We start from the raw sequence: 27,753 nt of genomic DNA, 5'->3' as shown, positions 1-27,753 counted from the left end.
CCCCACAGCACAAGACACACTGATCCGGTCCCATAGAAGAACCCACTTGTTTGCCTGCCCCAGCACTCATCCCGTGCTCAAACACAGAAGCTGCGCCAGCTCCCCTCCTTTCGACTTGGTTTCCCCCTTTTTTTTCCTCACAGTTGCTCACCCTGCTCTACAGAGGTTTCAGATGCCTGCCTCTGCAACAGCGCTTCTGGTTTAATGTGAATGCGCTGCTTGTTGCAGGTGACAGCAATCTCCTCCTCCTTATCAGTATCTGATAGGACAGATATAGAGGGTGCTCCTCTCGGAGGTATCTGTGATATATATAATTTTCCTATTTATAACTTTTAAACATCATTCCCCCAATATCCCAGGCCTAACAACATCTCTCCAGCTTAGCTTCCAGTTTTTTCCTGTCCTTTTCCAAAGCCAAAATTAGGGATCTGGCAGAGCTGTATTAATTTCACATTCTGCCTGCCACTCCGGGTGGTTTCTTAAAGTGAAAAACATATCTGTATATAGTACTTAATCCCATCTTCCTGGCCACCTCAAAAACAACATTCATTGTAACAATGTATTATAATTCAGAGTTCCATTTTCAGGCCATTTCTCCTGATCTTCCAAAGTATATAAAGGCCACCATTGGTTACAGTATTTTATCAATGTTTTCTTGTTTACCGAGCCCCCAGAAGACCCTCCCTCCCAGTTCTTTCCAGTGTGCCAAAATGTAACCAAATGGGTTTTTCTTCAGAATCCCCTTGTTTTGACCGGCTCCCATTTCAAACAATCTTTTACAAATCTCTACTGCTTCTCTTTCCCAGTGCTCTGCAAATGCGCTTAAAAAATACGAGAGCACCTACACACGGATTTTATGATATTCTCAGGGGGTTCAGTAAAATAGTATCTCTGGGTTCTGCAGATCAACTCCCCTGTTGTTAGATCATAGTTTCGGTTCCATCAAAATTCACACTGTCCTAGTATCCACGGCAGGTTCCACTGTTCAAAAGTGGAGTATGTGAGGCTACAAGCCTCTGGTACTGAGTGTAAAGTTCAGGTCTCAAGAGTAGGATTACAGATATTAGGTTATACTTCTGTTACACAGCCACTGGGGCGCAGAGGGAACTCTTCTTAACCCCCCAATAGCAACAGTTTACTTTTGTCTACTCCTCCCCCACCGCTTAAGCACTGTACTCTTTTAACACTAACGACAGACATATTCGCACACAAAACACTTAGACACAACACAAAACAAAGACGCTTCGTCCGCCTCCGGCTCTCCTCGCGGAGAACACGAAACCGCGGATCCGGACTCCACACTCGCTTCGTAGCTACGCTACGTCTCAGTGACACAAACACAAACCACTTGCATTCGAGATCCCCCACACTTAACACCGGTTCACCAGATGCCGCTCGCACCCTCCAGTGAAACCTGGAGCTCGATTCAGCCGCTCTATCGGCGGGCTCCCTTAGGCCGGAGCTCCTTTAGGATTCGTCCAATACAAACTGCTGCTCTATCACCCGACTCACCCGACCTACCTCCAGGGTCGCTAGCGGCCGCTCTATCGGTCGGTGAGTCCCCCGCTTGCAAGCCCTACCTTCCAGGGGAACTTCGCTGTGCGCCAGACGTCTCTGCGCGCCTTACCAGCAGCCCCTGCCACGCGTACGCCTTACAGGCCTCTTACAAGTCCTAGGACAATTACAAACAAATTCCAAGCATACCGTTTCTCCGCAGCCGGCACAAGTTGTTGTCTGTCACCGCAGTGAGCGGACGAGGAGTGGAGCCCCTCCAGGCAAGCGGCCTGTGGCGCCTAGGAGGTCCGCCCCTCCGCCGATCCTGCAGCCGAAGAGAGGTCTCCTGGCTGGCTCCCCAAATTGATAGCAGAATAGACTCCACAACTTCGTTGAAGTTGTAAAGTAGGTATGCTTTATTCAGCTGAAGGCGCACGGGGGATTGGTCCTCCTAAAGGCATGCGCACCTCAGTGCCGTTTTCATTCTACGTTTATCCTGTAAAGTCATACATATGTATTAGGTTGCACAATACGCCTATACATTTATATTCTATCTCTGCTTCGTATTATGAGCGAAAAGGCTCTCCACTCAAGCGCAGTGCCTCCTGGTGGTCTTGGGCAGGGGTCTTCACATGAAGTAAATAGGCTTCCTCTTGTGAGTAGGGGTCTTCAAGATGAAGTAAACGAGTCTTCCTCAGGCTTGAACTTTTTACCTCTGGTCCTCACACATGCTCTTTAGAAGCTGGATGGGTCTGGTCTACGTCCAACTGATTTAATGATCTATTCTCTTCATCAGGAGGTTCTGTCCTGGTACTGCCTGATAAGGCATTTGCTGAGCTTGTCAAACAAGCTATAACTTAAGCAGTACCCCCTTGTACAACTCCCCTGTACGTTTTATCTAACCCCCTTGTACAAACCCCCTGTACGCAATAGGCCACATCAGTTTCAGGGTCTACTTATAATGAAAGGTCATTCCAGACAGGGAAGTATCCAGGGCTACATCATACACAATAAAATATACTTAGTTGGAAAGAACACTGTGAACACCACAAATTCCAGGGTACAGTTACAGCTAGGAGCAACTGCCCTATGTCTAGTCACACACCTTTTGTGTAACCGTACAACGATCACAGAATAGATTCATTAGGGTTGGATCATCTTGTTCCAACCCCTCTTCCATGGGCAGGCAAAGCTTCACACTAGCCCATGCTGCTCAAGACTCCGTCCAGCCTGGCCTTGAAACTGCCAGGGATAGGGCATTTATCACTTCTATTGGCAAACTCTTCCAGTGCCTCACCACTCTCACAGTAAAGAGCTGTAAAGAAACGATGTTGCCATAACCTTTCTTCTATGGCCTGTCAGTATCTAGCATCAATTTTGATGACTATTTAAATCATCGGGAACACCACACTTCAGCTCTTCTGAGCAATTTCAGGGAACTAGAGCTGGCTGTATGTGGTTGCTCCTTCTTCGCTTCGTTTACAGAAGGGATTCACTACCTGCTCGCTTAAACGTGGATCTCGTTCCTTGCAGGGATGTTTCCGGCCGCCCCCCTAAGCTTCACATCAGTCCCAGCAGTGATACGGCCCGCAGGAGGCCGCGGGGAGAGGCCGCTCCTGTCCCTCCCCTGTGCCAGGGTTCCTCAGGAACAAAAAGGGCTCGCTCCGGCCAGGCGGCACCCCCACCACCATTTCGTGGAGCGGCTGCGAGGGCCGGCAGAACATGGCTACCTGCTGCTCCCCGCCACCTCCCCGCTGCGGAAAGGAACTTCCCGCCAGCGAAAGGCGACGGCGGCGTCAGAGGGCGCGGTGCCACCGCCCAGCGCTCCCGTAGGTGGGCGGTCGAACAGCGCCAAAGGCGGAGCGTGTTGCCCTGCCTCAGTGCAGCCGGGGCGGTGGCGGCTAAAGAGCTGGAGGCTTCACCATGATCGCGGGGATTAGGGAGCGGTTCCACCGATTCCTGCACGAGAAGAACCGCATGACCGCCGTGCTCGAGCATATCGAGAGCAAGACCGGTGTCAACCGCGCCTATATTGCCATCGGTGAGCTCCCGCCGCTCCACCCCCAGGCCTCGCGGGTCTCCTCAACGCTTGAGGTCTGAGGTCGCCGCGTATGGGGTGACCGGAGCGGCCGATGGCAGTGGCTACGGCCTTCCCGGCCCTCCCCCCCCCGGCGCCGTGGAGCAAGTAGCCAGCTGCCAGCGTTAATGGTTGTCTGCTCTCTCTTCTCCCGCGCAGCCATCGTCGGGGCGGTGGCCGTGTACCTGGTGGTGGGCTACGGCGCCTCCCTGCTCTGCAACATCATCGGTTTCGTCTATCCCGCCTACGTGTCGTGAGTGTCGCAACTCCTGCCCCTTTCGCCGCTGTGGCGCCGGGTGTTAACTCTTGCGGGAGGGAACAAGGGTGTAAAATCACTCCCCTGCGCTGGAACGCGGTCACGGTGGACCGCGGTCAAAAATGCTTCTCCCGCCCACCCCTTTCCCTTAGAATATATAGGCGCAAGGTGCTGAGTAAAGAACGAGGCTTCTTCCATCTGGCAAGTACTGTGTAATAAATTACGAGATGGGAGACGTTGGGTAGTTTCTACACTTGAAAACCAGTTCCTGAGGTGCATTATGTTTTCGCGTTCTCAGCATTGTCACCCTAAGTAAGAAGGTGGATTGCTGTGTCGTAGCTGCTGCTAGTGTCAGGAGGGAGAATGGTTGGAATGGTAGTTGCTAAAACTCACACTGGTATTTTTAGCTTGAGGACACTTTCAGGTATGCAGGAAGGTAGTGGTGCAGTGTCAGCATATGTTTGGTACGAAGCACTGGTAACTAACGGACCAGAGACAGATGCGTTAGTGTTGTTTACTCCAAAGCCACCTCACTGATGAGAAGGTGGAAAGGAAGACACTGCAGCTGCTTTTGGGGTAAAAGACTTTAAGAATACTTAATTTTTCAAAGCCTCCTTAAGGCGTTTTTAATATTTGGTCTCTTTCAAGGGTCATTACGCTGTTGTGAGACCAAAATGAATTTCCTGTTAGGTAAAACCACAATGGAGTGTGTTCCAGAAGACTTCATAAATGTACTGAGTAAAAACCTGTGTAGCTGAACAATTTATAAAATGGAAGTCCTTCCCAGCTACACTGCCATATTGTTGAAAAACAGTGCTTGCCTTTTGCATAAATTTAGATACAGCCAGCATTTTTAAAAAAGTAACTCGCAAACTAGCTCCTGGGCAAACCAGGTTCCTCCACTTCGGTTTTTTTTTGTTGTTGTTGTTTTCTTTGTTGTTGTTTTAGGTGTTTGGTTTTTTTTTTTTCTGTAGACTTTCTTGAAATATGTTCTGGTTGTGATGCTTAAAACTCAGAAATGCTTTTATAAAATGCTGTTTCAGGTGAGTACTGATTTAGGAGATTATAGGCCAAGAACTCTGGAGAAACTTGGGCTTTTTCTGTAATTTCTGTAATGCATGTTTAGTGAAAAGATTAGTTAAAAGGTGTTTTTTCATTAAAATCTGAAAGTGAAAATCAGCCAACAAAGCTGATAGTTGTGTAGGAATTTTTGTGTGCTATTTTGTCTGACTTAGGTTACTTTTAAACTGACAATTCTTAAAATCTCGTTTAAATTTTTTAATTTGTTTTAAAACTGGTTTGGGATTATATTTTTAAATATAACAGTTGCCATTATGCAACTACAATGAAAAAATTGATAATGAAGAGAGAGAGAGAGAGCTGTGTTGCCGTAAATCTGTGTAGCCTTAAAGCACGTCCCTCTGTGTCCTCTCTGCACCCACACTGCATCTGCAGACTTGCAGGCAAAAGCAGTGCATGTTAAACACTGCAGCACTATGTACCTGCTCTGTACTTGGGAAGGAAGAAAGACCAGGAGATGAAGCCTCACAGACAGTAGTAAATCAAATATGAAGAATGGGGTTTTATCTTCCCTTTTCTTTTTTCCTTCCAAATCTGGAATTTTTTTCTCTTACTGTTTTCTAGGGTGGAAGGTGATTTTAAATGTATCTTAATGCGAAAATTTATCTCCCAGATGTTAGTATTGTGGGGTGGGATTTTTTTTTTTGTGGTTGTTTTGGTTGGTTGTTTAAGTAAGGAGTGCATATGCCATTGTCCTTAGCTACAAATTTTAATTAAATTAAAAAAAGATATTATTTACATAAACAGAACTGACACAGTAGTCATGTGTTTTTCCAGTTCATGCTCAGTTACTGCTTTTCCTTTAGCTGTTTTTTTAATGCTGAAATATTTTGAGGACAAAATTACAGTCTTGGATGAAAGTCTGATTTAAAATGCATGTGACGTGTTGCATGCCAGTGTCATTCGTTGTTTCAGCTCATGAAGCAGCCTGCTAACAGCACCGGTAGGCTTCATCCCCTCCTCTTTCTTCTTTCCCAAGTATAGAGCAGGTACATAGTATTGCAGTGTTTTCCAGCATGCATTGGTTTGCCTGCAAGCCTGCAGTGTGGGCGCAGAGAAGACACAGGAGGACATGTGCCAGTGCATATGTTTCATGGTCCAGTTCAGCTTCCCTTTTTTAGGAGTGAGGTGTGTGAACTCAGGATAAGCAGCCCTTGCCAGCCTGTGAAGTGTTAGGGAATCAGTCCGCCGTCTCCTGAGATGGCTTTCAGTCTGGGGTCAAGTATGGACTGCCTGACCATGAAAAAGAGCAAGAATCCTCTTTGGTGATTACCTTTCTTCGACCACATGGGTTTCATTTTGTTTTGGTCCTACCATGCTACTCTCTATGTCTATTGTGGGATCTCTATCCTAATGCTGGCCTAAGTTGCAAGGAGATAAAGCTGAATCACCGGAAGTGATTCCTGCTTTCATTCTTGCTGCTCAGGATTGTATACTGCAATCGGGGTGCTGCCAAGTGATGCCCCCCATGGTCGTCAACCGTCAAGAGCCAAAGCTTAAAGAACACTAGCCAGGGTGGTTTGTTTATTCCTCTCTTCTGTTTGGCCTGTCCCCCTTGAACAGATTGCTGAAGAGCCTGCTGTATGAACTAACAGTAGTGAGATTTGCTTCCTAGCATTGGGCAGAAAACAGCTTTCAGCTGTTCTCATGAGCTGCGAAGACCTTCAGACAGCTTTTACTGTAAAAGCTGTGACTTCTGGAAGAGGTCTGGAGATCTAAACAGAAATATTGTGCAGGTTGTTAGTTTGATATTTATGCAGGTGTTTTAACAGTGGATCCAAGCCTGAAATGTCTCAGGTACTGGAAAAAAAAAAAAAAAGCAGACTACTTTTCTCCAATAAGCTTACTTCTGTTGTTAGATCAGTGTATCATTTCCACATTGTCAGTGACTGAATTTAATGTGAAAAGTAAAGAAGTACTCGGTCAGGCTTCTATTTGGCAAAAAAGCCACTCATGAAGGAGTGGGACAGATGCCTGTTTTCTGCAAGAGAGATCACTTTTTCCGTCCTTACAGTTGTTTAAAATGGCAGAAAGCTACCAGATGAGTAACCCTTTAGGCGTGTTATAAATGTCTTTTATTAGGATTTTAATTCTGGGTAACCTTGGTCACAGTATTTACTGTTAATCTCAGTGCTTCCCTAAAAGAAAATATATGTGGGAAAGAAATCCAGAGAAGGATGCTCTGCTCAGATTTCAGCCTGTTTACACATACAACAAGGGCATTTTTGCAGCTGCAGAGATACATGCCTGTCCAGCCTTGCATAATTCTCCCAGGTTAATGCCTGTTACAGTTTCAGGCAGGCACAGCTACCATTTCCTTTCTCCTTCCCCCTATGTTAACCTTCAATTTTGCTTTCTGTAAGTCTTTAGTGGTTTTATGCACAGCGGGGTGTCTTCTCTATCAGTACAGAATCTTTCAAAAAACCCAAATCTTCTATGCCATGTCACCAGCAAGGGTCCCTAATGTCGGTGAAATTAAGCAGTAGTTTTCCAAGTAAACATGACCTGTCTGTTTCCCAGTAAGTCAGACAGTCTGGATTAAAGTGTGTCATAAAACGCTAGTCTTAGTCCCTAAAATTCTGATTAGTGCTAGGTGATGGAATAGACTAAATAGTTCTAAGCTGAAACCTCGTATTTGTTTGCAGGCTTTTGGATTTGCAGTAGACCCATTTTGAAAAGTTTACCACAGATAATAGAAGCAACTCTTTATACTTCTAGTGAGCTTTAACTGCACAAGGTGATACTCAGACTAGTAGATGGAGGAAGTGAGTGTTGGCAGTATATAAATAACATTGCAAATATTTTCACTGTTTCTTCAAAATGCCCAGAGCTAGCTGTTTAAATATAGCTCCACCCATAGCCAGTGGTGGTTAACTGCTTCAAAAAAAATGTAAGAGAGAGCACACAAGCAGGATGATGGGAGCCTTTGATGACTAAGAAATGTGTGCAAAGGACTGGAAAGTTCAGAAGTGCTGTCATATTGGATTTAAAAATTACAAAGATGAAAACAGCTTTGGGCAGTACAATGTCTGAACTTATTACTGGTGTCTTCAGGGTAGAAAAGCAATATAGTACAGTCATACGTCAGTTAATTTTATGCTGTTAGTTCAGTTTGGCTGAAGAGCAGCATTTACAAACAGGAAACAGTCTAGATTGATTGTAGATAAGTATAAATGCTTAATTCAAGTTTTTATTTGAATATTGTGGTGTCTTGAGCCTGTCCTGTAGTTCATTTGTCTCTTCCATACCTCTGAAACAGGAACACTGCTTTTCTTTGGTCACAGTTATTTAGAAAACGTAAGTCATGCCTGTATTTGTGGAGAGCTAGCACAGCACATCTGCTCTCTCTTAGCAAGTTTTGAGGAGAATGCTTAATTTTTCCCCTTATAGAAAATGTTGCATGATATGCTAATGTTCATAAGTAATTTTCTAAAGCTGCTGCTTCATAAAAGCAATTTGAGAGATGTAGTGTATCAAACCAGATTCATAATGCTTAATATGAATATAAGTAGAAAGTTTCCAAATCCAGCTGCAGTTACACTATTTCCTCTCTGACACTGTTTTCATGGAGCTTCAGACACTAGAAAGTATATTTTGACTTTTTGTATATGTTCTGCAAAATGAATTCCTCCAAACATACTTCTTTTCTGTCTTTCAGGTTTTTCAAGTTTCAGAGTGCCTTTTAAAAGCTCTCTTAGCTGTGGGCTGGACAAGTGATTTGCTCTCCTTTCAAGAGATAGCAAGTGGTTAGATACAAGAGAGACTCTTAATATTATGATTACTGTAGGAAAAATATATCTTCCATGTCCTAAATTTAGGTAAAAAAATTCTAATGTCTTTGTTTTACAGGTAGATCCACATTCTGAATTAAACTTCTTGAAAGGTTTGCAGTTTATAATTGATATAGATAATATTTTTAGGGAATGCAGATACGCTTGATGCATAAGTTAAGGCATTTTAAAGACTTTCGTGGTCAAGATACACTGCAGTACTGTACCTTGCACGTACTCCTGTCTCTTACTGTATTGACCTGTAGCGACTTGGAGTAAAAAATTAAAAAGAAAAAAGTCCGTGGTTAGTAGTTGCATTTCTTGTTTTCCTGTTTGTTTTGTTTTGGTGATGTATTCCAGTTGCATTTTCAAAGTCTTTTTTCACAGCTGAGACTACCTGTGACACGGGAGAGCTAGCAACAGCTTGCTGTCCCAAAAGGAAATCTACTTGTTACTATGCATACAGTGAGAAAGGTGGACAATTTTAGATGAGCATAGCAAGCATTTCCTTCAGCTGTTAGGAAAAGAAATAGAAACTTCCATCTGGTGGTCTGTGAATGCTACATAAAACTTTTTTCTTTTTTTTTTTTTTTAAGAGAAATTGCAGAAGTTTGTTGCTACACAGCTTAGTAACTGGCACTGCACACATAAAATACTTCAGGTCTCTGCAGACCAGCCTCAACCCAGGAGCAAGTCCTGAGCCTGAGACTTGAATCTCTGTCCTGTTCCCTGATGAGACATTTTTTAAGTTACAGTCAGTAATTAAAATTGTAGGACCTTTGTTTCTAGTTTGTAAAACCTCCTCACATAGTGATTACATGGAAACAGCATTTTACCAAAACAGGTCTGAAAGCACTGAACTGTAATTTCATGCTTTAGTGTACATTTGTATAAATTCAGGCAGTACTGTAATTCTTTTGCCCATATTGGAGTAAACAGAAATGAAAACCTGTAGTTGAGCTGTAACAAAATTATGCTTGAGCTATAGTCTTCACAGTGCAGCATAGGCTGACAGGAAAATGTAACTCTCTTCTTTCTGTATTGTTGTAAGCATGTAGCAGGGGCCCAGTTTTTCTCATTTGTTTACAACGGTACTGTTTGAACTCTGGGCCTGCACCCCTAACAGGAACAGCTGTGGAGAGGCAACCAAAGCATGTGAAATACTTTTTTCCACCTAACAAAAGTGGCTGTCACTAGTAGAGAATCATGTTGTGGATCCTTTGCATGTGGCTTTTCCCAAAGCTCCCTCATTACATGCCACTTCTCTTTTTCAGTATCTTCAGGAAAGACAACCTGGAAGAATTCTGTAGTACAAGATGGGATTAGACTGTAGTACAAGATGGGATTAGACTTCAGAACAGGTTTTAGGCTCTAGTAGGCAGTGTAGCAGTACTGGTCTTAACTGCTGATGTGGACAAGTACAGCCGACAACAGCTGGTAAAGCTAAGCTTGAGACTACATAAGAGAGGTGAGCACTGCTGAAGGCCCCAGTGACTTTCCCTGCCCTTGGAGGAAATCCCCTTTCCAGAGAGAGTGTATGGATGGCTTCTCCAGAGGTGGAGAGATGAAGGCTGTTGGAGCTCCTGCTGCACAGCACCACCTGCATTGCCCAGCCTATGTAGCAGAGCAAGCTGGACTGAGGCACTGACGTGTGTTAATTGCAGCAAAAACCAGCTGTGTGAATGCATGTTTAGGCAAAGGTGTTTTTAATCTGAGTCAGAACTGGGGAGCTAACTCATCATGTGACCCTATGCATACTTATTGCAAAAGATGCAGGTCAAGAACTAGCAGAGAGCAAGGAAATGAAGGTTGCTGGGTTTTTTTGGCAGGAATCTAGCTTTGTGCCAAGTTAACATGCAGTATGTAAGACTCCCTTCACTGGTGAGCCAAGTAGTATGTGGTCCTTTTGTTCCTTCAGTCTCCGTTTGCTTTGAAGCAACTATCATATTGTCATATTTGGAGCACCTGTCATATGTTGTCTTCTAATAATATCTGTCCCTGCACAGAGAGTGAGCACCCCTTGCTATCCTTCTTGGATTTGTCAGCTGCTGTCTTCTGGATACACAAAATTTTGAGAGAGGGGAGATGGTAGAATCATGCTGCAGCAGTCACATAAGTGCATTTGGCAGGAAAATGTTTTCAGTATTAGCAAATGCATGCCTGCTGTTCAAGTCAGTAACGAGGAAGAAAGATGGAAGACTGAAGGCTTTTAACTGATGGGTGAAAGTGTGTAAGACAGAACAGTAAAACAAATACAGATATGCAGGTACTTGTTTCACTGAAATGATGCAAGATGTCATGGAGGCAGCCTGCCATGGTGAGTTTGAAATGAGGATGCACCAAACTTGAGGAAGTCTGTCTTGCAGTGGAGTTCTGATGCCACAGGGATGTCTGAACAGATAGCTAGAAATAGATTATTTTTTAATTACTGCGATGTGCTGTGAAGAGTTGGGGCAGACCAGCAAGTATAAGCTCTAGAACTAGAGTTTCTTTAAATGAGGAAAAAAAGGGATTATGCTTGGCTAATAGGGTCACAAATATGCTTGCCTACTCATCTAGTACAGCATTTACTAGAAAAGTTAATGCAGGATGTACAGAATTTTCCAGTCTTCCCTAGCTACAACATGAGCACTGGGTTCAGTGGAGGCTAATCTATTTTAAAGTTGTAAATTTATTTATACAAGAATCAGTATGTACTTCGCAGGATTTGAGCAATCACTTCAAATGAGGGTAAAGCAAGAATATTTGCCATCTGTTTATTTGTGGATTGCACATGTGAACTGGGCTCAAAAAAAAAAACCAAAACAGGCCACCCCAAACTCATAAATGGTGTGCTTGTAAGGCTCTTATTCTGGGAGTATTCTACATGTGAATTAACTCTAAAAATTGTAATGCCAGAGCTAATTCAGGAGTGTCTCTTCTTGTAAGAGCTGATTTTTTTTGGTTGAAATTAGTCAGATGCTTTAAGTGAAAGAATTCAGCTTGGTAACTTTACTGAAATTGGACCAGTATCTTGTTACTATCAGGTAAGAGGATAAAGTAACTATACTTGATCTAGGGTTCAGTTTGACGGTTTCTGGGATTCACACAGTCAAAATTGAGCTGGCCCTTGTAACCATGTAGCTGATATGAGCTCTGGGCTACTGGGGAGCATCCATTCTTTCTTGCTGGCATTACCAGTTAGTGGAGTTACTGGGGAGCAGATCTGGCTAAAAATGAGGTTTTTACTTAGGTCCCCATCTGTCTGCACAAGTTGCAGTGCTGGCCCACAAAGGCTATTTCACTGCTGGGTGGGCATCTGTTGTTAAAATAACTGAGTTGTGCTAGTTACCACTGAGTTTACTGGAAACTGTTCCTAGTGACTGCTTTTACTTCCCAATAGGCAGAACTACTGTATGTAATTGCTTGAGACTTTCTTTAAAGTAATCTACAGTTAGTGTGTAAGCACGATACAAAATCCTTTGGGACATGTTACTACTTGTCATTAGCACGGAGTGCAGTCAAATCAGTATTAGAAAAAACTAGCAGTATATATTTTTTAATTTTGAAGGTGTGGGCTTTGGCTGCTCCTTCCCTCGCTAGGAAATCTTAATGTTATGTACTAATGAGACTGACTTATTTGTTCTTGCAACTCATAAATAACCATTAGAAGAAGGCTGTTCTAAGGCTGGTTGTATCAACAGAGCCTCTTGATCTGTATCTTTTCATTTATTGATGGAGATTGTATTTTGAATATCAGACTGATTGATTCATGGTATAACATGGAGAAGAATAAAATGTTCTTGGTTTGTAGTAACATATATGTTGATGTATTGTACAGAGCAATATACTAATAACATATAGAATACGTTACCTAGTAACATATAAACGTAAAAGTCCAATTAGGGTTACAAATGGATAAAAAAAAAACCCTAATCCACTATCCATTCAGATACTCTGCATAACTTCCTGTACTTGTTCTTGGATAAGGGCTATTTTCTATGACTTAGTATTTAAATAGTGTGTAAGTAGCAAAGGATGGAGATAACTTTTTCCCTCTTTTTTAATAGGAACATGTTAGATTGAATTTCCACTGTCAGTCTCAGCTGAGGCACACGTTTCCTTTTCAGAGACAGAAAATTTGTAAAATTCTTGCCTTCAGTGAGAGCTTTGATTCACTGATGGCCTTGCTGTATTCTGGTTTTCCCTCCCTTCCATCCCACTAATTTGGAGGGAGTCATTGCTAACAAATGCAGTTTGCTCTTCCTTCAGAAGTGACCCTTAGCAGGTGTGGTGGAGGGCTGCCGCCTGAGCTTGTCCCATGGTGCATACCTAGATCAGACCATTACAAAAAAGGAGGGATATGTGCTGTTTCCTACAGTGTACAAGAAAGCATCACATGTGGATTTAATGCTGTATACAGATGGTTAAATGAGGTGGGGTTTTGGCTAACTGTACTGCTGCTTGTGACTGACGATGAAGGTGTCTTTTTTGTGTATTCCCTCCAAGTAATCACCTTCAGGAGCTAAAGAGAAGATGGTGAGCCTTCAAAGAGAGCACACACGTGTCACTGCATTTAGGAACTCTCAAAGGCCATCCGTTGTTACAGGAGACAAAATAAGAAGTGATATGCTGTCTGCCCTTTGCCACAAAATTGAAGATTCTGAGCTTTTTATGAAAACTGCTTTTCATGATTGCTAAGATGACTTACTAATGCTAAAAAAAGTTAAACAATGCTTCTTTAAATCCATGGATGGCTTCAGATGATGACTGGAAAACAGACTGTTAGTGGTTTCATTGCAAAGGGTTCTGTCACAACTACCAAGCTAGCATGTGTGTTGTGGTATAAAGAGCCTTTTCCTGTATGCCTCAAATGGAGATACCAGCAGAACCAGAGAAATTCACCTGATGCACCTACAGCAAACTTTTCCTAACATTGAGAAGCTTTGCCATTAGTTTGTTTCTCCATTTATCCACTACTATAACTTCTGTACTAGTCACTTGAACTTTTCCTTTTCCCCCAGAAATGCAATTTTCTTTTCCGCCCAGAAATAGAATTTCAGACCCTGAAAATAGATTAATAGCCCTCTACCTTACCTCCTATGTTGTTTTTGTTTTGTTTGATTGGTTTTGTTTTGGGGGGGATTTGGTTTGGGGTTGTTTTTGTAGGATCCCCTCACCTGGTGGTATTGAAATAACTGAGAGGTGGGGGCGCAGAAATGTGGTTCATAGTGGGAGGGCAGAAGCATCTGAAGTTGGCACTGCCTTTGAGCAGGTTGCCTGGACTACTGTTTCCCAGCACTGTGTTGTTGGTACAGCAGTAAGCAGACCTGCTGGTGTCCACCTGTAGAAAACCTGTTCTTCTGGTTGTGTTGATCCACCTCAGTAACAGTGCCTTATTGTGCATGATGGGATATGGCAAGGGCTGTTGCTTTTCTCATTGCAGAACCTTCCTGGCTAGCCACACGCTAATGGAAATAATGCATACATTAAGTATAAGATCCTCATACTGCATTTCAAAGTAATTCAGTCCAGAGGCTACACAAATTCTCTCGTATTTGATGGGTTTTGCTAGTGCTTTTGCTACAACATAAGACATGTCATAGGATATTTTTTCTCCTCTTCCCCTACCTCCTTAATTTACAGATACTGGAACTGACTGATTCAAAGGGTTTCAATTCACAGACCAGGAAGCGTACTCGCAGCCAGCCATCTATATGGTTTCCATTTTGTAAACCACCCTAACTCTTGGTCTTTTTTATGGACTAAAAGAAAACTGCACCTTTGATATATTCCACAGAGGCTGCTTCTGCAACAGTATCGGTGATGTTAAAGGAATAAGTTATAAAAGAATTAAACCTAAATTCATTAAACTCAAGTCTACAGATTAATTCTGCAGCATGAGTGGAGAGGACAAATGCTTTTCATCTGAAATCAAAAGATTCATATTATTAGGCTTACAGTAGCTAGCATTTCCATCTAAAACTTCTTACCTTGCTAATCAGGAACATAGCAAGTCCAGAGTCTCCATTTCATTACTTTTACAGAAGGAAGCACATGTATGTCTTTCTTCCAACTTAATATTTTTAGGACTGTATAAACTTGAACTGCATTTTCCTAACAGCTGGAGAACAAAAAAACAGTCATTATGCAGGAAGCCCAAGACTTTATTAGAGGTTGCTCCACCCTGATTTTAATACCGTAGTCTACAGTTCTGTAGGTTCTGCAAGTTCTGTAGGTATGGATTTATAGAGCAAAACCATTGGAAATTCAGATGCATCCTTGCTGTACAGCCTGGGAGTTGCTGTAGGCAAGACCAAGAAACACTTGGGTCTTCAAAAGCTTGCGTTAGAAGTTAAAGCAAATCTTACAGTTTACTTTTGCAAAGCAGAGTCCAGCTCGTACATTATAAGTATATGAGATACACTATGGAACACTGAACTAGATTTAAAATTTTTATCTAGATGCTGTCTGCACCAGGAGGTGTGGTCTGCATTCAGATTCCCTAAAGCTTCATTTAAAATATATTTGTTAGAGCTAACACTGTAAAGAAACAGAGAGTAGTATAGACAATCATAAATCCCTGTAGATGCTGGGAACCTCAAGTTGTGCAGCACTGAATGGATTTCCAATCCACATGCAACAACAGACCTAATCTGTAGACAAGGCTACCTCCTTTTGATAATACAAGCTATTGTAGGATTTTTCTTTCAAGACAACTCTATTCATCATTCCTACTGTCAAAGAAAGAGAATGTTTGCTGTTAGGTACAGGCAATGCCATGCAGATGGTATAATTACTGGTACCCAGTGAGAGCTGCTGTGGGAATTCTCTCTTTTGGTGAGCTTACTGGGTTTGTGCTGTGATCAGGGAATTTGTGCAGCACAGCACAGGCCTGTAAGCCAGGCTGTATGTGCAGCACAGGCCAGGGATCGCTCAGGTTAACTCTTACATGGGTCACTAATGCTTTGATGTACAATAGTCTTTTGGTCTGGACTTCCAGAATGCATTCAGAACTGGACCTGGTCAAAGATTATCCTGTCTTCTCTGTCTTACAAACTGTCTCATAAACAAGGTCATCATTTTCATGGAGTTTTGAGGTTTTGTTTGTTTGGTTGGTTGTTCTGTTTTTCTTTTGGGGGGGGGGTGTTGGTTTTTTTTGTTTGTTTGTTTTGTTTTTTTTTTTTGTGTTGTAATCACAGAGCTAGAATTAGCTTGAGTATCTTCTTTTTGATATCTGATGTATAGGGAAAAGCTTTGCTGTTCAAAGATCTTGGGCATACTGTTTTTTCTGTAGAGCATACAGAGTAATGAAATTATAACGATCGGTATGTAACAATAAAGCTGAGTCATAAAACCTTCACTGTTACAGATGACACTGATGCTGTTGATCTGCTCATTTGTTTTGTTTTCCTTGCAGAATCAAGGCTATTGAAAGTCCCAACAAAGATGATGACACACAGTGGCTGACTTACTGGGTTGTATATGGTGTTTTCAGCATAGTGGAATTCTTTTCTGATATCTTTCTGTTCTGGTTCCCTTTCTACTACATGATAAAGGTATGTTAGCTCATGTGACCCCTCTTCTAAAATGAGACCTTTGACATAACTAATTTAATGTCTTCAAGAGTGGATAGATGACAGGAGACTCCCTTGGAATCATTCCTGGGTAAGACCATATTTTAAGATGCTGGTTACGTGTAGTTTATCACTAAGAAAGTGATCTGTTTACAACTGAGGGTTTTGTGAGGCTAGAGGGAAAGTTGGGATGGGTGGCAGGGAAAGGTCTGCAATGTTTAAAAGGAAAGAAAGGGTGGTATGTGACCTAGAAAATTTATATAAACATCTGTTTTGGTGCACTTCAAAAGTAGTAAGTGAGAATAAATCTATAAGTGTAAAAGTTTTTTTTTCTTGACTAACCTGTATAATCAAAATGACTGACTTTGTTCTTAGGCCAGTAAAGGAAAATTTCAATTTTCTCAGTTTCAGAGGAAGTTGGGTTTATGGCTGAGGGATTTCCCAAAACAAAGGAGAACTAAGTAATATCTTTTATATATTGGGACGACTTGAATAACTATCAGTAATTGGCCAGGTATTCTTTAACAGGAAATAAAATATGTTTCTCAGTTATTAATGAAAGATACCAGCATCAGATAGTCCCGTTTATTTGTTCCATAATACTAAGTTCAGATAATGGAAGGCTTTGAAAATTGATATCCCATCACTTTTTGCCTTTATTTTCTCAGACCTTCCTTAATAATACTGCATCAGTTGCTACTTAGAAGTGCCAGATTTTACTGCATGCTGAATGATCTCTCTTAGTTCATTGAAATGTTCCTGGTAGGCATTCTCACTGGTGGACGCTTTGAAAAACATTTCTTTGTCCTCTTTGAGTCTTTCAGTTCTGACACTATGATCAGATAGTTGAAGAATCCTAAAGCTTGCCTAAAACGATAGTAAATGGGCGTAGCAAAATCTTTTGTAGAAGGTGGTTGTTAAGCCTGGGAATCAGCGATCCTTTTCAGAGTGACAGCTGGTCAGGATATATCTCCAGTTGCAGATATACCATAACTGATTTTCTCTAGGCCAAGAGAAATGATAAATGGCCTTAAAAAGGAGTAGCAATCTCCTCAAAAAACAGTAGGTGTTTTCTTCAACTAATGCATATCAAAGGGAACAGTTTTACTGTGGTGTGCACTGCAGTGAAGACAAAGCCAAAATTTTACAGGTATCATACCTACAGAACATTCAATATCACTTATCTGAGGAAGAACAGAACAGAGATATTCCAAAATATCTGGAAGGTTTGCCTGAAGGAGACTGCAGTTTTCATAACTGAAAAGGGATTTTATTCTGTCTTACTTTCCCCCTTCCTTTTTGTTAAACTCAAGTCAGAACCTTTCTTTTAAAATAACCTCTCTTGACTTAAATCACCTTGTAATGGTTCAATAGTCATTTAGGAGTTTCTTGTGTAATATCAAAACAAATATTTGGATGTGGTTTTATCTTTGCATTTTTACAGTGGGCAATTAAAAGTATGAGGGGAAGAAAACAAATGTCTGATAGGCACAGTGAAAATCTGAAAGCATACTGTAATGGAACTGGTTTCTAGGAAATGCTTCTGCACTATGCAGTGTACTGGAAACCTCATAAATAAATAAGACTCTGCTTATATATTTTTTTTTTTACTTTCAGAAAGTCTAGCACTTGCATTGAAACATCTCTTTAGCTGCTGTAGATATACTTTGAAAGCTGGAAAACTCCTGAAATACAAGATTTAAATAAGTGCTACTGTATTTAAATTAAGACTTTCAAGTTGATTATAGTTTTATTGTAGTTTAAATTATTAGTTTGGGTTTTGGTACCTAAATTAGCTAATTGTGTGGTGGTTCTAGTTTTTCTTGTCTTTGCAGCGGGCTTTTTTGTTTTGTATTTCAGGAGGAGGATTTGAGTTGTTGTTTTCTCCCTCTCTCCCTCTTCTCCCAGAAATGTATGGAAATTCTCAAACATTTAATCATGTCTAACATCAAAACAAAGCACATTTTGGCTGAGGCTGGGATAGTTTTCTGTTTTGAGAAAAGGTGGTCTGTGAAACGCTGTTCTGCCTTTTCTGGAGAGGCTTTTGACATGAAATAATATTGTCCTATTTGTGTCTGGAAAGAACTGTGCAATTGCTGAGAAAAATTGGTTAATTTTTTTGTAGCTTTATCTTGTAAAGGGTCTCTGTATATGCTTTCAGAGCTTGAGCATGGTTAGTTATGGCACTTCCTGTCCTTTAAATGTTTTGATCATCTTTTCATAATCATCTTTGTACTGTGTATGATACTAGAACTGAAATGAAATAGAAGTGCTTCAGTAGTAAAGACAGATATTTGTAATACATGTAATAGCTGTCTTTCCAATCCCCTTTGTAAGATGCAGAAATACTACTCCACAGACTGTGCTATTCATTGCCACTACCTCCTTCCCCTCTCCCCCCCCCCCATAAGATGGTGCTATAAAACGTATACCTAAACTGTGCAATCTAAAAGCATTACCCTTGTCTATGTGCCTTCTGTAGTATGGATGTATCTTTCTCCATTGTCAGTTTAGCTCTGGGATGCACACAATCGCATTCTTTCCTGCTGCATTTTCAAAGCAGGGAGGCAGAGAGGAGAATGATACTGTTCTGGCTGGACTTTAGTGATTTCCGGACCTAGACCCTTCAGTCAGGTATGTGCCGCATAGTTTAGAAGTAGTTAGAGGGACTGATGTTTTGTCTAATCAGGTTTTCATAGAATCGTAGAATAGTTAGGGTTGGCAAGGACCTTCTCTTTTATAGTGCATTTGTGGGGTTTTTTGTTAAGCGTAGAAGCACAAAAGATTTAGAGATCAGTTTGATAGATGGGGCACTCAGTGGATAAAGAACTGACTGATCGGCTGCTCAACAGCTCAATGTCCACCTGGAGACCAGTAACAAGTGGTGTCCCTCAGGGATCCGTGTTGGGACCAGTCTTCCTCAACATCTTTTATCAGTGACATGGACAGTGGGATTGAGTGCGCCCTCAGCAAGCTTGCCAATGACACCAAGCTGTGTGGTTGGGTTGATACGCTGGAGGGAAGAAATGCCATCCAGAGGGACCTTGACACTCTTGTGAGGTGGCTGATGCCAACCTTATGAAGTTTAACGATGCCAAGTGCAAGGTCCTACACTTGGGCAGGAGCAATCCCAGGCACAGCTACAGGTTGGGCAGAGAAGAGATTCAGAGCAGCCCTGCGGAGAAGGAGTTGGGGGTGTTGGTCGATGAGAAAATGAACATGAGCCAGCTTCAGTGTGTGCTTGCAGCCCAGAAAGCCAACCGTATCCTGGGCTGCATCAAAAGGAGTGTGACCAGCAGGTCGAAGGAGGTGATCCTGCCCCTCTACTCTGCTCTTGTGAGACCTCACCTGGAGTATTGTGTGCAGTTCTGGTGACCTCAACATAAAAAGGACATGGAACTGTTGGAACAAGTCCAGAGAAGGGCCACGAGAATGATCAGGGGACTGGAGCACCTCCCGTATGAAGACAGGCTGAGAAAGCTGGGGCTGTTCAGTCTGGAGAAGGCGGTGTGGAGACCTCATAGCAGCCTTCTAGGATCTGAAGGGGGCCTATAGGGATGCTGGGGAGAGACCCTTCGTTAGGGACTGTAGTGGTAGGACAAGGGGTAGTGGGTTCAAACTTAAACAGGGGGAAGTTTAGATTGGATATAAGGATGAAGTTCTTCACTGTGAGGGTGGTGAGGAACTGGAATGGGCTGCCCAAGGAAGCTGTAAATGCTCCATCCCTGGAGGTGTTCAGGTCCAGGTTGGACAGAGCCTTGGGTGACATGGTTTAGTTTGAGGTGTCCCTACCCATAATAGGGGGTTGGAACTGGATGACCTTAAGGTCTTTTCCAACTCTGTTTTATGATTCTATGACTGATACACGTGTTACCAGATTTGCTTTGCTGCTACAGCCCTCCTTTATCCTGTTAGTACCCATTAAATTATTCCGATATAAAGATTCGCTGAACGTAACTATACCGATGTGCATACTTACTGTACTGCAACTATAAAAAATTAAGGGGATGGTGTACTGTTGTAAATATGCTCAAGTCTGTGGCAGTTAGGAAGGCATACTATGCCTTGTCTCCTACTCATTTCTTCTACTTAGGCAGATGTTATTCCTTTTAGTGTGGCTTCCTGTTGTGGTGCATGGCTCCAAGTGCTTCCAACGGGGCAGAGTTTCTCTATCATCGAATTATCCGGCCTTTCTTCCTGAAGCATGAAGCTCAGCTTGACAGTGTTGTTAAAGACCTGAAAGACAAGGCTGCAGAGACTGCAGATACCATCGCTAAGGAAGGTGAGGAAGAGATCATTCACTAATCACATCAAACAGGAGGAATTTCCCAGGGCAACTCTAATTAGAGTTAGGGGGAAAAATGTAAGAAGATGATAAAAATTATAATGGAGAAGTTAAATTTGGATGATGATGCTAGGAAAGGAGGATTGTGGTGGATATTTATAGGAGTTTATATGCTAGAATGAACGCAAGATCTGTGATTGGAGAACATGGCTAATTAGTGTGTTCCCACCGTACATACCACTATTAACATTCTCTACAGAGGTAGGACCAAACATCCTTAGAAGATACCTTCCACAGATACAGTTACTGCTTGAGTTAATTGTCGCCTCATTAAGTTACTGTCTTCTATACTACCAGGTATTTGGAAGACCTTTGGAAGTATAGAAGAGCTGCCAATTGTGTAGTAAAGCAAATCCTTTAACTCCAATAAACAGCAACATGGGAAATGAAGTTTTCCCATCTGTAAGTTTTTGTACTTCTTCTTCCTCTGGAGATCAAAGGATTCTGAGCCCACTCTTAAAGAAATTACTTAGGATTTTATTTGGTAAGAGTAAGTAAGCCTGTAGGTTGCTTAATCTTTGCTTTTATTTACTTGCATTCTATAGTGGACCCTCATACTCAAAAATGTCTGATGATAGTTGTATGACTAACAGAGGGAAGTATATTAAGTAGCTAAAACAAAGGCTTATTTAAATTTAATTTGAAAGGAAATTTGTAAGGTATTTCAAAGCACTTTTAAGTCTCTGTTCTCCCAAATGATGCATGCAGTCTCATTTCCTCTTACCAACTTAAGCAGTTTTCCTGTCAGTGCTTAAGTGATCTTCCTTCTTCAACTATGCTTGGAAATTTTGCTGCGTGACCTTCCTCAATCGCTGTTAAACATGTATCTTAAGTAACAATCTTCCATGTTGTACATGGGATTTTTCTGTCCTCATTCCATCACTTATTCTTTTTTCTACTTTTTGCATATAAGGATTTGCACATACATATATTTTTTAAGACATGCACATAGGTATACATGTACACACACACACAGAGATTAGCGTTATTCCAGCCCTATTTCATCATCTTGGTAGTACAGTTCTTGCTGTAAACCTGTATGTCCTAAACCTTATGAGAAGCACTGTGTGACTGACATCTGTTACATCAACAAGTCTGTGCTGTTCACTGCTCTATCCTTGCTTATGGTTTATTTTTTTAAATCTTTACATAATCACTGTATGTGTATACAAAAGCTTTGATTGTGATGTTTCATTTGTGACTTAAAAGGGTATCTTTTGGGGGTTTTTTTTGTTTTTTTTTAATGTAGCTCCAGAACACTGAATAAACCACTTAGTCTAGTGGCTTCTAAGATTAAACTTGCTTTTATTTTCCTGCAGCCAAGAAAGCAACAGTGAACTTACTGGGTGAAGAAAAGAAGAGCACCTAAGCTATGAACTGGATAAAGCTTCCCTACCACCTCCTTTATGAAGCTTGATGTTACTGGAAACTGTGGTATACATCTTAATAATATTGCCTTGGAAACTTTTGATATATTAAAGGAGTATGTCCTAAGTTTGCTTACCACTTTTCTGTGTCTGACAGAAAGTGTTTTTATTTAAAAGCAATGCAGCAGGCAGCATCTGAAGCTTAATGAACATACTTATCTTCATGCAGAAGAAATCTTTCAGTAATCTCTCTGCTTTAACATAAATAAAAAGTATATATCCCACAGGCTCTGCACTTTAGTTGTCTCTGTGTGTGTAATTACTCATCATGCTTCAACTGTCGTGCATCTGGTAACATGAAGCTAGTGTATAAGAAAAATACTGGTCTGAATGGGTCTTCTTGAACATACAGGGAATTACTATGAGAGATGGCATAATGGATGTATTCCATTCCACCAAAGTTGTAAATGATGAAATTACATGTTCTAGGCACCTGATGATAGAAATTACTCACTATTGCATGTTTTGTTGTAACACAGTATTTGGTAAAGTGTGTGTATTCCTAAATGGATAGATACTAAATACAGGGAAGAATAACTTCATTCAAGTGATCAAGGTTATATTAGTGTGAAATAATTTGCCAGAAAAAGATGTATTAGATTGCACAGGATTAGCACAAGATGACTAAAGTACACCTCCTTGCCTCTTCTTGATAAATAAAGTTGTCATCTAATAGAGTGCCTTTCAGAATCACTTTCAAAATCAAAACTACGTTTTACTAAGGAGCAGTACTATTCCAAACACTTTTTCCTAAAGTTTTGTTGAAATACTAACTGCCTTGAGTGCCAGTCTGCAGAACCACATCATTAATGGGATGGACTGTGGCCTCCAGGAGCCTCTTCTGCTCATAAAAATCTGCAGTCTCTTCTGACTGTACTAAGAGTAACTTTTCATGACCACTGAAACTTCCTGAAGAAGATGCTTTGTTGCTGCTTGATACATATACCTGACCAATCAGTAAGAATGCCACCAAGGTTATTAAGAGAATAAAGGGCTTTTTGCAATCAATAGAAAATATTTTTTTTTTGATACAAACGTGTATTCAATCTTCCACACTGCAGACTTTTCAACAGATTCAGCATGAATTACTGAAATCTCACAGTTCTCATCTCCATGCTGAGATTTCTTTAAAGCCTACAGGAACACTATGACACTTCTTAACTCACAGAACACAGAGAAGGCAAGTTTAAGGTTTTGATATGCAAAAAAGTGATTTCTGGTCCAGAGTCTTATATTCAAAAGATTTAAAGTATACTTTTGAAGACTTGGCTTTCTGCAATAAATTGGTATATAAACATTCACTGTAAATTTTCAGACATGAGAACTGCAAAAGAATGCACCAGTTAGTGGAACTCTGCAGGCAGTTTCAAATTTGATAGTTGTATTGAAGATTTGTAGAAGTGTCTTACGAAGAAACATTTCAAGCTTTACGCTGGAAAACACAGCGCTTAGGGCTGCAACCTTGGATAGTGAACTGAGACCCACTGTGCATCATTTTTTGTAGGACAGCATAAGCTTTGTTGTTCGAAGGAAAAAAAAATCACAGCTAATAATTCTGTGACTTTTTATTATGACTGGATGTGGTGAAGGGAATAAAAGTTTACAGCAAAGTTGTACATCTGTGAAAATCCACCATAGAAGTGGATTAATCTCGTCTTGCTTTTCTCTGTCTTAAATCCACTGCACTGTTCTGTAAGCCATACTTAAGTCCTAATGCTGTATTTTAAACCCTATAAGGTGTGTATTTAGAGGTCATGTGGCCAGTGTAATTTAGCTTCAACTCTTGAAAACATAAGTAATAAATAAAAATGCTTAATAGTCTTACCTGATTTAAGTATGGAATACTATGTAACATGCTTCTTTAAAAGCTGCTGATAAATGTTGGACAAGCCTAAAGGGGTCTGTAGCAAAAGCAGAACTCACTTGTAATTTCTAATACTACTAAACATTTCACGTATTAATGGGGATAAATATTTCTAGGTAAGTGTTAAAATATTTTCTTACATCTCTTCTTAGAACTTAAAAGTTAGGCTTAAAATCACATTCTTGTCTCTACAACTTTGTATTTCTTGACCTAAGCAGCTAACTCCAGTATTTCTTTGTCAGATTTCTACTTCTAGTAGAACACTGTTAACAAAACGTGATCTTGTTTGCCTTGATGCAAGTAGAAATTACCGAGTTTCTGAAGCAGAAAAGTTACTCTTTCCTGCAAGAAACTCCACTGGGCTGGCCCCATTGATCTGTGTTCTTCTCACTGTCATCATACCAATATTTATGTGCAGATGTTGGTATGCACATACGCTCCCATGTGTCTGCTGAAGTTGTAATATGCTAAATAAAAATGGATACAAATAAAAAAGAGATTCTTATGTGAGTGGTATAATGCCTCAGTAATAAGATCTTAAGAATCTTACACTTCAACAATGACAGCCTAATTCTACAGGATGCTTGCTTCCCTTTCCCTCCCCTCCCCCCGGCCTTCATTACTGTGGCGCTCTCTCAAAGCCTGAAGGAAGCATTTCTGCTTCAGGACTAGATCCTGGGGAGCAACTAAGCTGTTTTACAGCTTCAGGCCTTAACCAAAGAGTTTGGAATGCAGATCTGTTCCAACAGGAAGCACCATGAGCAGCTGCAAGCTGCAGGCTTTAAGGCGTCATTAAGATTTAGTGTTTAGAAACAGAGAGAGGAAAAATGGTAAACTATGGGGATTTCAAAGTTTTTCTCTGGCCTGTTGATTTTTTAGTGTTCCATAAATGACCTAAACAAATACGGCTGTTGTTAATGGCAGGAAGGGGAGTTAGTTACAGTTCTTTCTGCTGCCACTATAAGCAGGACATTTCTGCTTTATCCTACGTATGTCCAAACTCAGCAAAAAGGAAAGTTCAGAAAAACATTTAAAAAAACCCACAATGATAACATCACCACTAGTGCCACAAGTGAAACTGAATTCTTAAAACCGAAGCAAGACAGTTAACAACAGAAATTATTTAAAGTAGTGGAAGATGGGATTAAAATTTTTCATGTCAAACTCCCAAAACTTTTTTTCATCTGATGAATTTAAGAAGGTGTCTGAGTTTGCATTCCAGTCTTGTCAACTCCATTTAACTAGTCTGAGAACCAACACAAAAATACTCAACTAATTTCTTACCTTCCACCCCCATTTCAGACTCAAATCAACAATAACTTCTTACGCAAACGAGGAAGAAGAGAGTTTTAAAGAAATGGAATGACAAATTCTTGTAAGTCATGGTAGACTGTTAGTATTTCCTATAAACTACATATCTGGCAACCATGCAAATAAACTGAATGTCAGTCTTGTCTTTCCAGAAAACTGCTACATCCAGTGTGATGGAATGAAAAGTGCTTGAGGAAAAACAACCACTAAGGAAGACCTTTGAAAAAGTTCCTTAGATGAGTAGTTCCTTAGATGACTATATGAACTGGTCAGGTAAAATATAATTGAAGATGCAGTTCTTTGAACTTAGCATCTTTTGGAAGGCCATGTAGCTACCACCTTTGCCAAGGCTATGGAATTCCACGCCACTTTATATGCCTACCATTCTGTATTGCTTTATCCTTGCAGGAGGAATACATCTTAAAGCCTTTAATTAGGTATATCTAAACTCACAGAATCACAGAATGGTTTGTGTTGGAAAGGACCTTAAAAAGGTCATCCAGTTCCAACCCCCTGCCAGGGGTAGGGATACCTTCCACTAGACCAGGTTGCCCAAGGCCTGTCCAACCTGACCTTGAACACTGCCAGGGCTGGAGCATTTACCACTACTTTGGGCAACCTGTTCCAGTGCCTCACCACCCTCACAGTTAAGTTCTTCCTTATAACTAACCTGAACTTCCCCTGTTTAAGTTTGAACCCATTACCCCTTGTCCTATTGCTACAGTCCCTGATGAAGAGTCCCTCTGGCAGAGAGATACTGGAAGACTGCTATGAAGTTTCCACACAGCTTCTCCAGGCTGAACAGCCCCAACTTTCTCAGCCTGTCTTTGTATGGGAGATGCTCCAGTCCCCTGATCATCCTCTTTTGCTATCTGGGAAAAAGACAACATAAAAAACACAGATCTTCATACAGAGGAAAAAGGCACACATAATGTTTCATAAGAAACAAACAGCACTACAGCGCAGGCAACTTGTTCCTATCTGGAGTGTTCCCTGCTCTTTCCCAGGTCCTTTTCTACCAATGATGGTCACCTTTCTCCCACCTCCCTTACACCAGGTGTTATAGTCAATCCTCCCATCTTTAGCTCTTACCAGATCTAATCTGTACCTTATCTCCAGTTGCATGTGTGCTGACTGATCACCCAACATATTAAATATGGCTTGGTCAGAGCAAACTGCCAACCAGGAAGGATGAATACTCATTTTCCTCATCATTTTTTTTTTTTTTTTGTCCCTACAATGATGCAACAGGCTTAAAAGTTCTAAAGCAATACATGAAGAGAGTATTTGCATTGTCCTTTTTCTTTAGGGGAAAAAATCCCCAAAATCACTCTCTGAAAAGCCTGGTTATTTTATCCTAAGAGGTGAATTAACCCCATACAGGGCAGTCTGTAACAGAAAGAAGCTAAATAACTGGTATTCAGTGACATGTGGGAATGGTTCAAAGCTGCATCAGGGGAGGTTCAGACGACATCAGTAAACACGTCTTTACCATGAGAGTAGTCAAGCACTAAAACAGGCTTCTTATCCTACAGAGGCAGTCAATGCCCCAAGCGTGTCAGTTGGACAATGCCCTTAACAACATGTTTTGACTTTTGGTCAGCCCTGAAGCAGTCAGGCAGTTGGACTAGGTGATCATTGTAAATCCCTTCCAAATGAAATAGTCCACTCTTCCAACACAGCCACCTCTGCAGCTAGAAACAGCAGGAAACAAGGGAGCCACACCATCTTTTATGCTCTGAAGTATACGAACACCAGATGTATATGATGCTCCAAAAGGGAGTTTTGGCTAGAAGGCTGTAACTTGTAAGCACACACAAGGAACAACATGCACACCAGGCAAGCTTTTTAAGAACAGCCATTTTCTGCAGAGCTGGTCTGTGAGAAATTTACTTTACAGCTGAATGTGGAGAACTACACACGTCCATACATTATTGTCCTTTCCCATGTTAAAACACGTTTCAATATAACATTTGAAATCATAATGATTGTTGTGCTTCTGCTACAGCAGCTATATGCCCTGACACATCTGACAACAGTTTTGAAACTTCATTTTTACTAATTCCTTTGTTAATTGCCTGTACCTTCAGATCTGCTTAATGAGCAATGTCCCCATACGATTCTGACACAGAAACTGACGAGGATTGTTACAAGGATTCTTAGCTCACACGTCCATTTCAAATGTGAAATCTTTGCCTAGGTATCCACAAAACGGTACAGGAAAACAAGTATATACTTTTAAACAGCTAGTCAATTCTGTAGGGACACTAGATCAATATCCGCATTACTCTTGTCTTTGATACAGCGTAACCCCACTCAGGGATACACGTCTTTGTTAATATTGCCACCTACAGACCAGTGCTCCTTTAGTAACTAGGAAAGTTACTAAACTGCTTAAGCAGATTCTCAGAGAACTGTAAAAGCAAGGCAGGTGACATAAAAAGATGTCCATTATCACCCTGTTTTCCCTCAAAACGATTTTTTTATTCATAGCATTGAGACTGACAGTTGCAGTATTTCTGTATTTTTACAGCTGCCTCATCTCCACTCAGCGAGTCCTGCAATGTTCTCTA

General features: G+C 41.2%; 1 protein-coding gene across 2 annotated transcripts; it reads left to right on the top strand.

Annotated features, from left to right (window-relative positions):
• Positions 1–3,364: 3,364 nt before the first annotated feature.
• REEP5 (receptor accessory protein 5) lies at positions 3,365–24,374 on the top strand. 2 transcript variants are annotated; one of them, XR_009724064.1, is made up of 6 exons: positions 3,365–3,535; positions 3,731–3,824; positions 16,077–16,215; positions 20,347–20,515; positions 20,876–20,980; positions 21,898–24,374. XR_009724064.1 is itself a non-coding variant. In XM_061344492.1 (5 exons), the coding sequence occupies exons 1-5, from the start codon at positions 3,418–3,420 to the stop codon at positions 21,945–21,947; spliced, it is 570 nt and encodes a 189-aa protein (XP_061200476.1). In that variant the 5' UTR covers positions 3,365–3,417; the 3' UTR covers positions 21,948–24,374. The 2 variants fall into 2 exon arrangements, 1 of the variants encoding a protein (XP_061200476.1); XM_061344492.1 differs by lacking the exon at positions 20,876–20,980.
• Positions 24,375–27,753: the final 3,379 nt, after the last annotated feature.

Source organism: Neopsephotus bourkii, unplaced genomic scaffold (assembly GCF_033783945.1).
Source record: "Neopsephotus bourkii isolate Nb327-2 ecotype Australia unplaced genomic scaffold, CSIRO-AGI_Nbou_v1 NB_228, whole genome shotgun sequence".
Classification (NCBI taxonomy): Eukaryota; Metazoa; Chordata; class Aves; order Psittaciformes; family Psittacidae; genus Neopsephotus; species Neopsephotus bourkii.
This window is presented reverse-complemented; position numbering and strand designations above follow the sequence as displayed.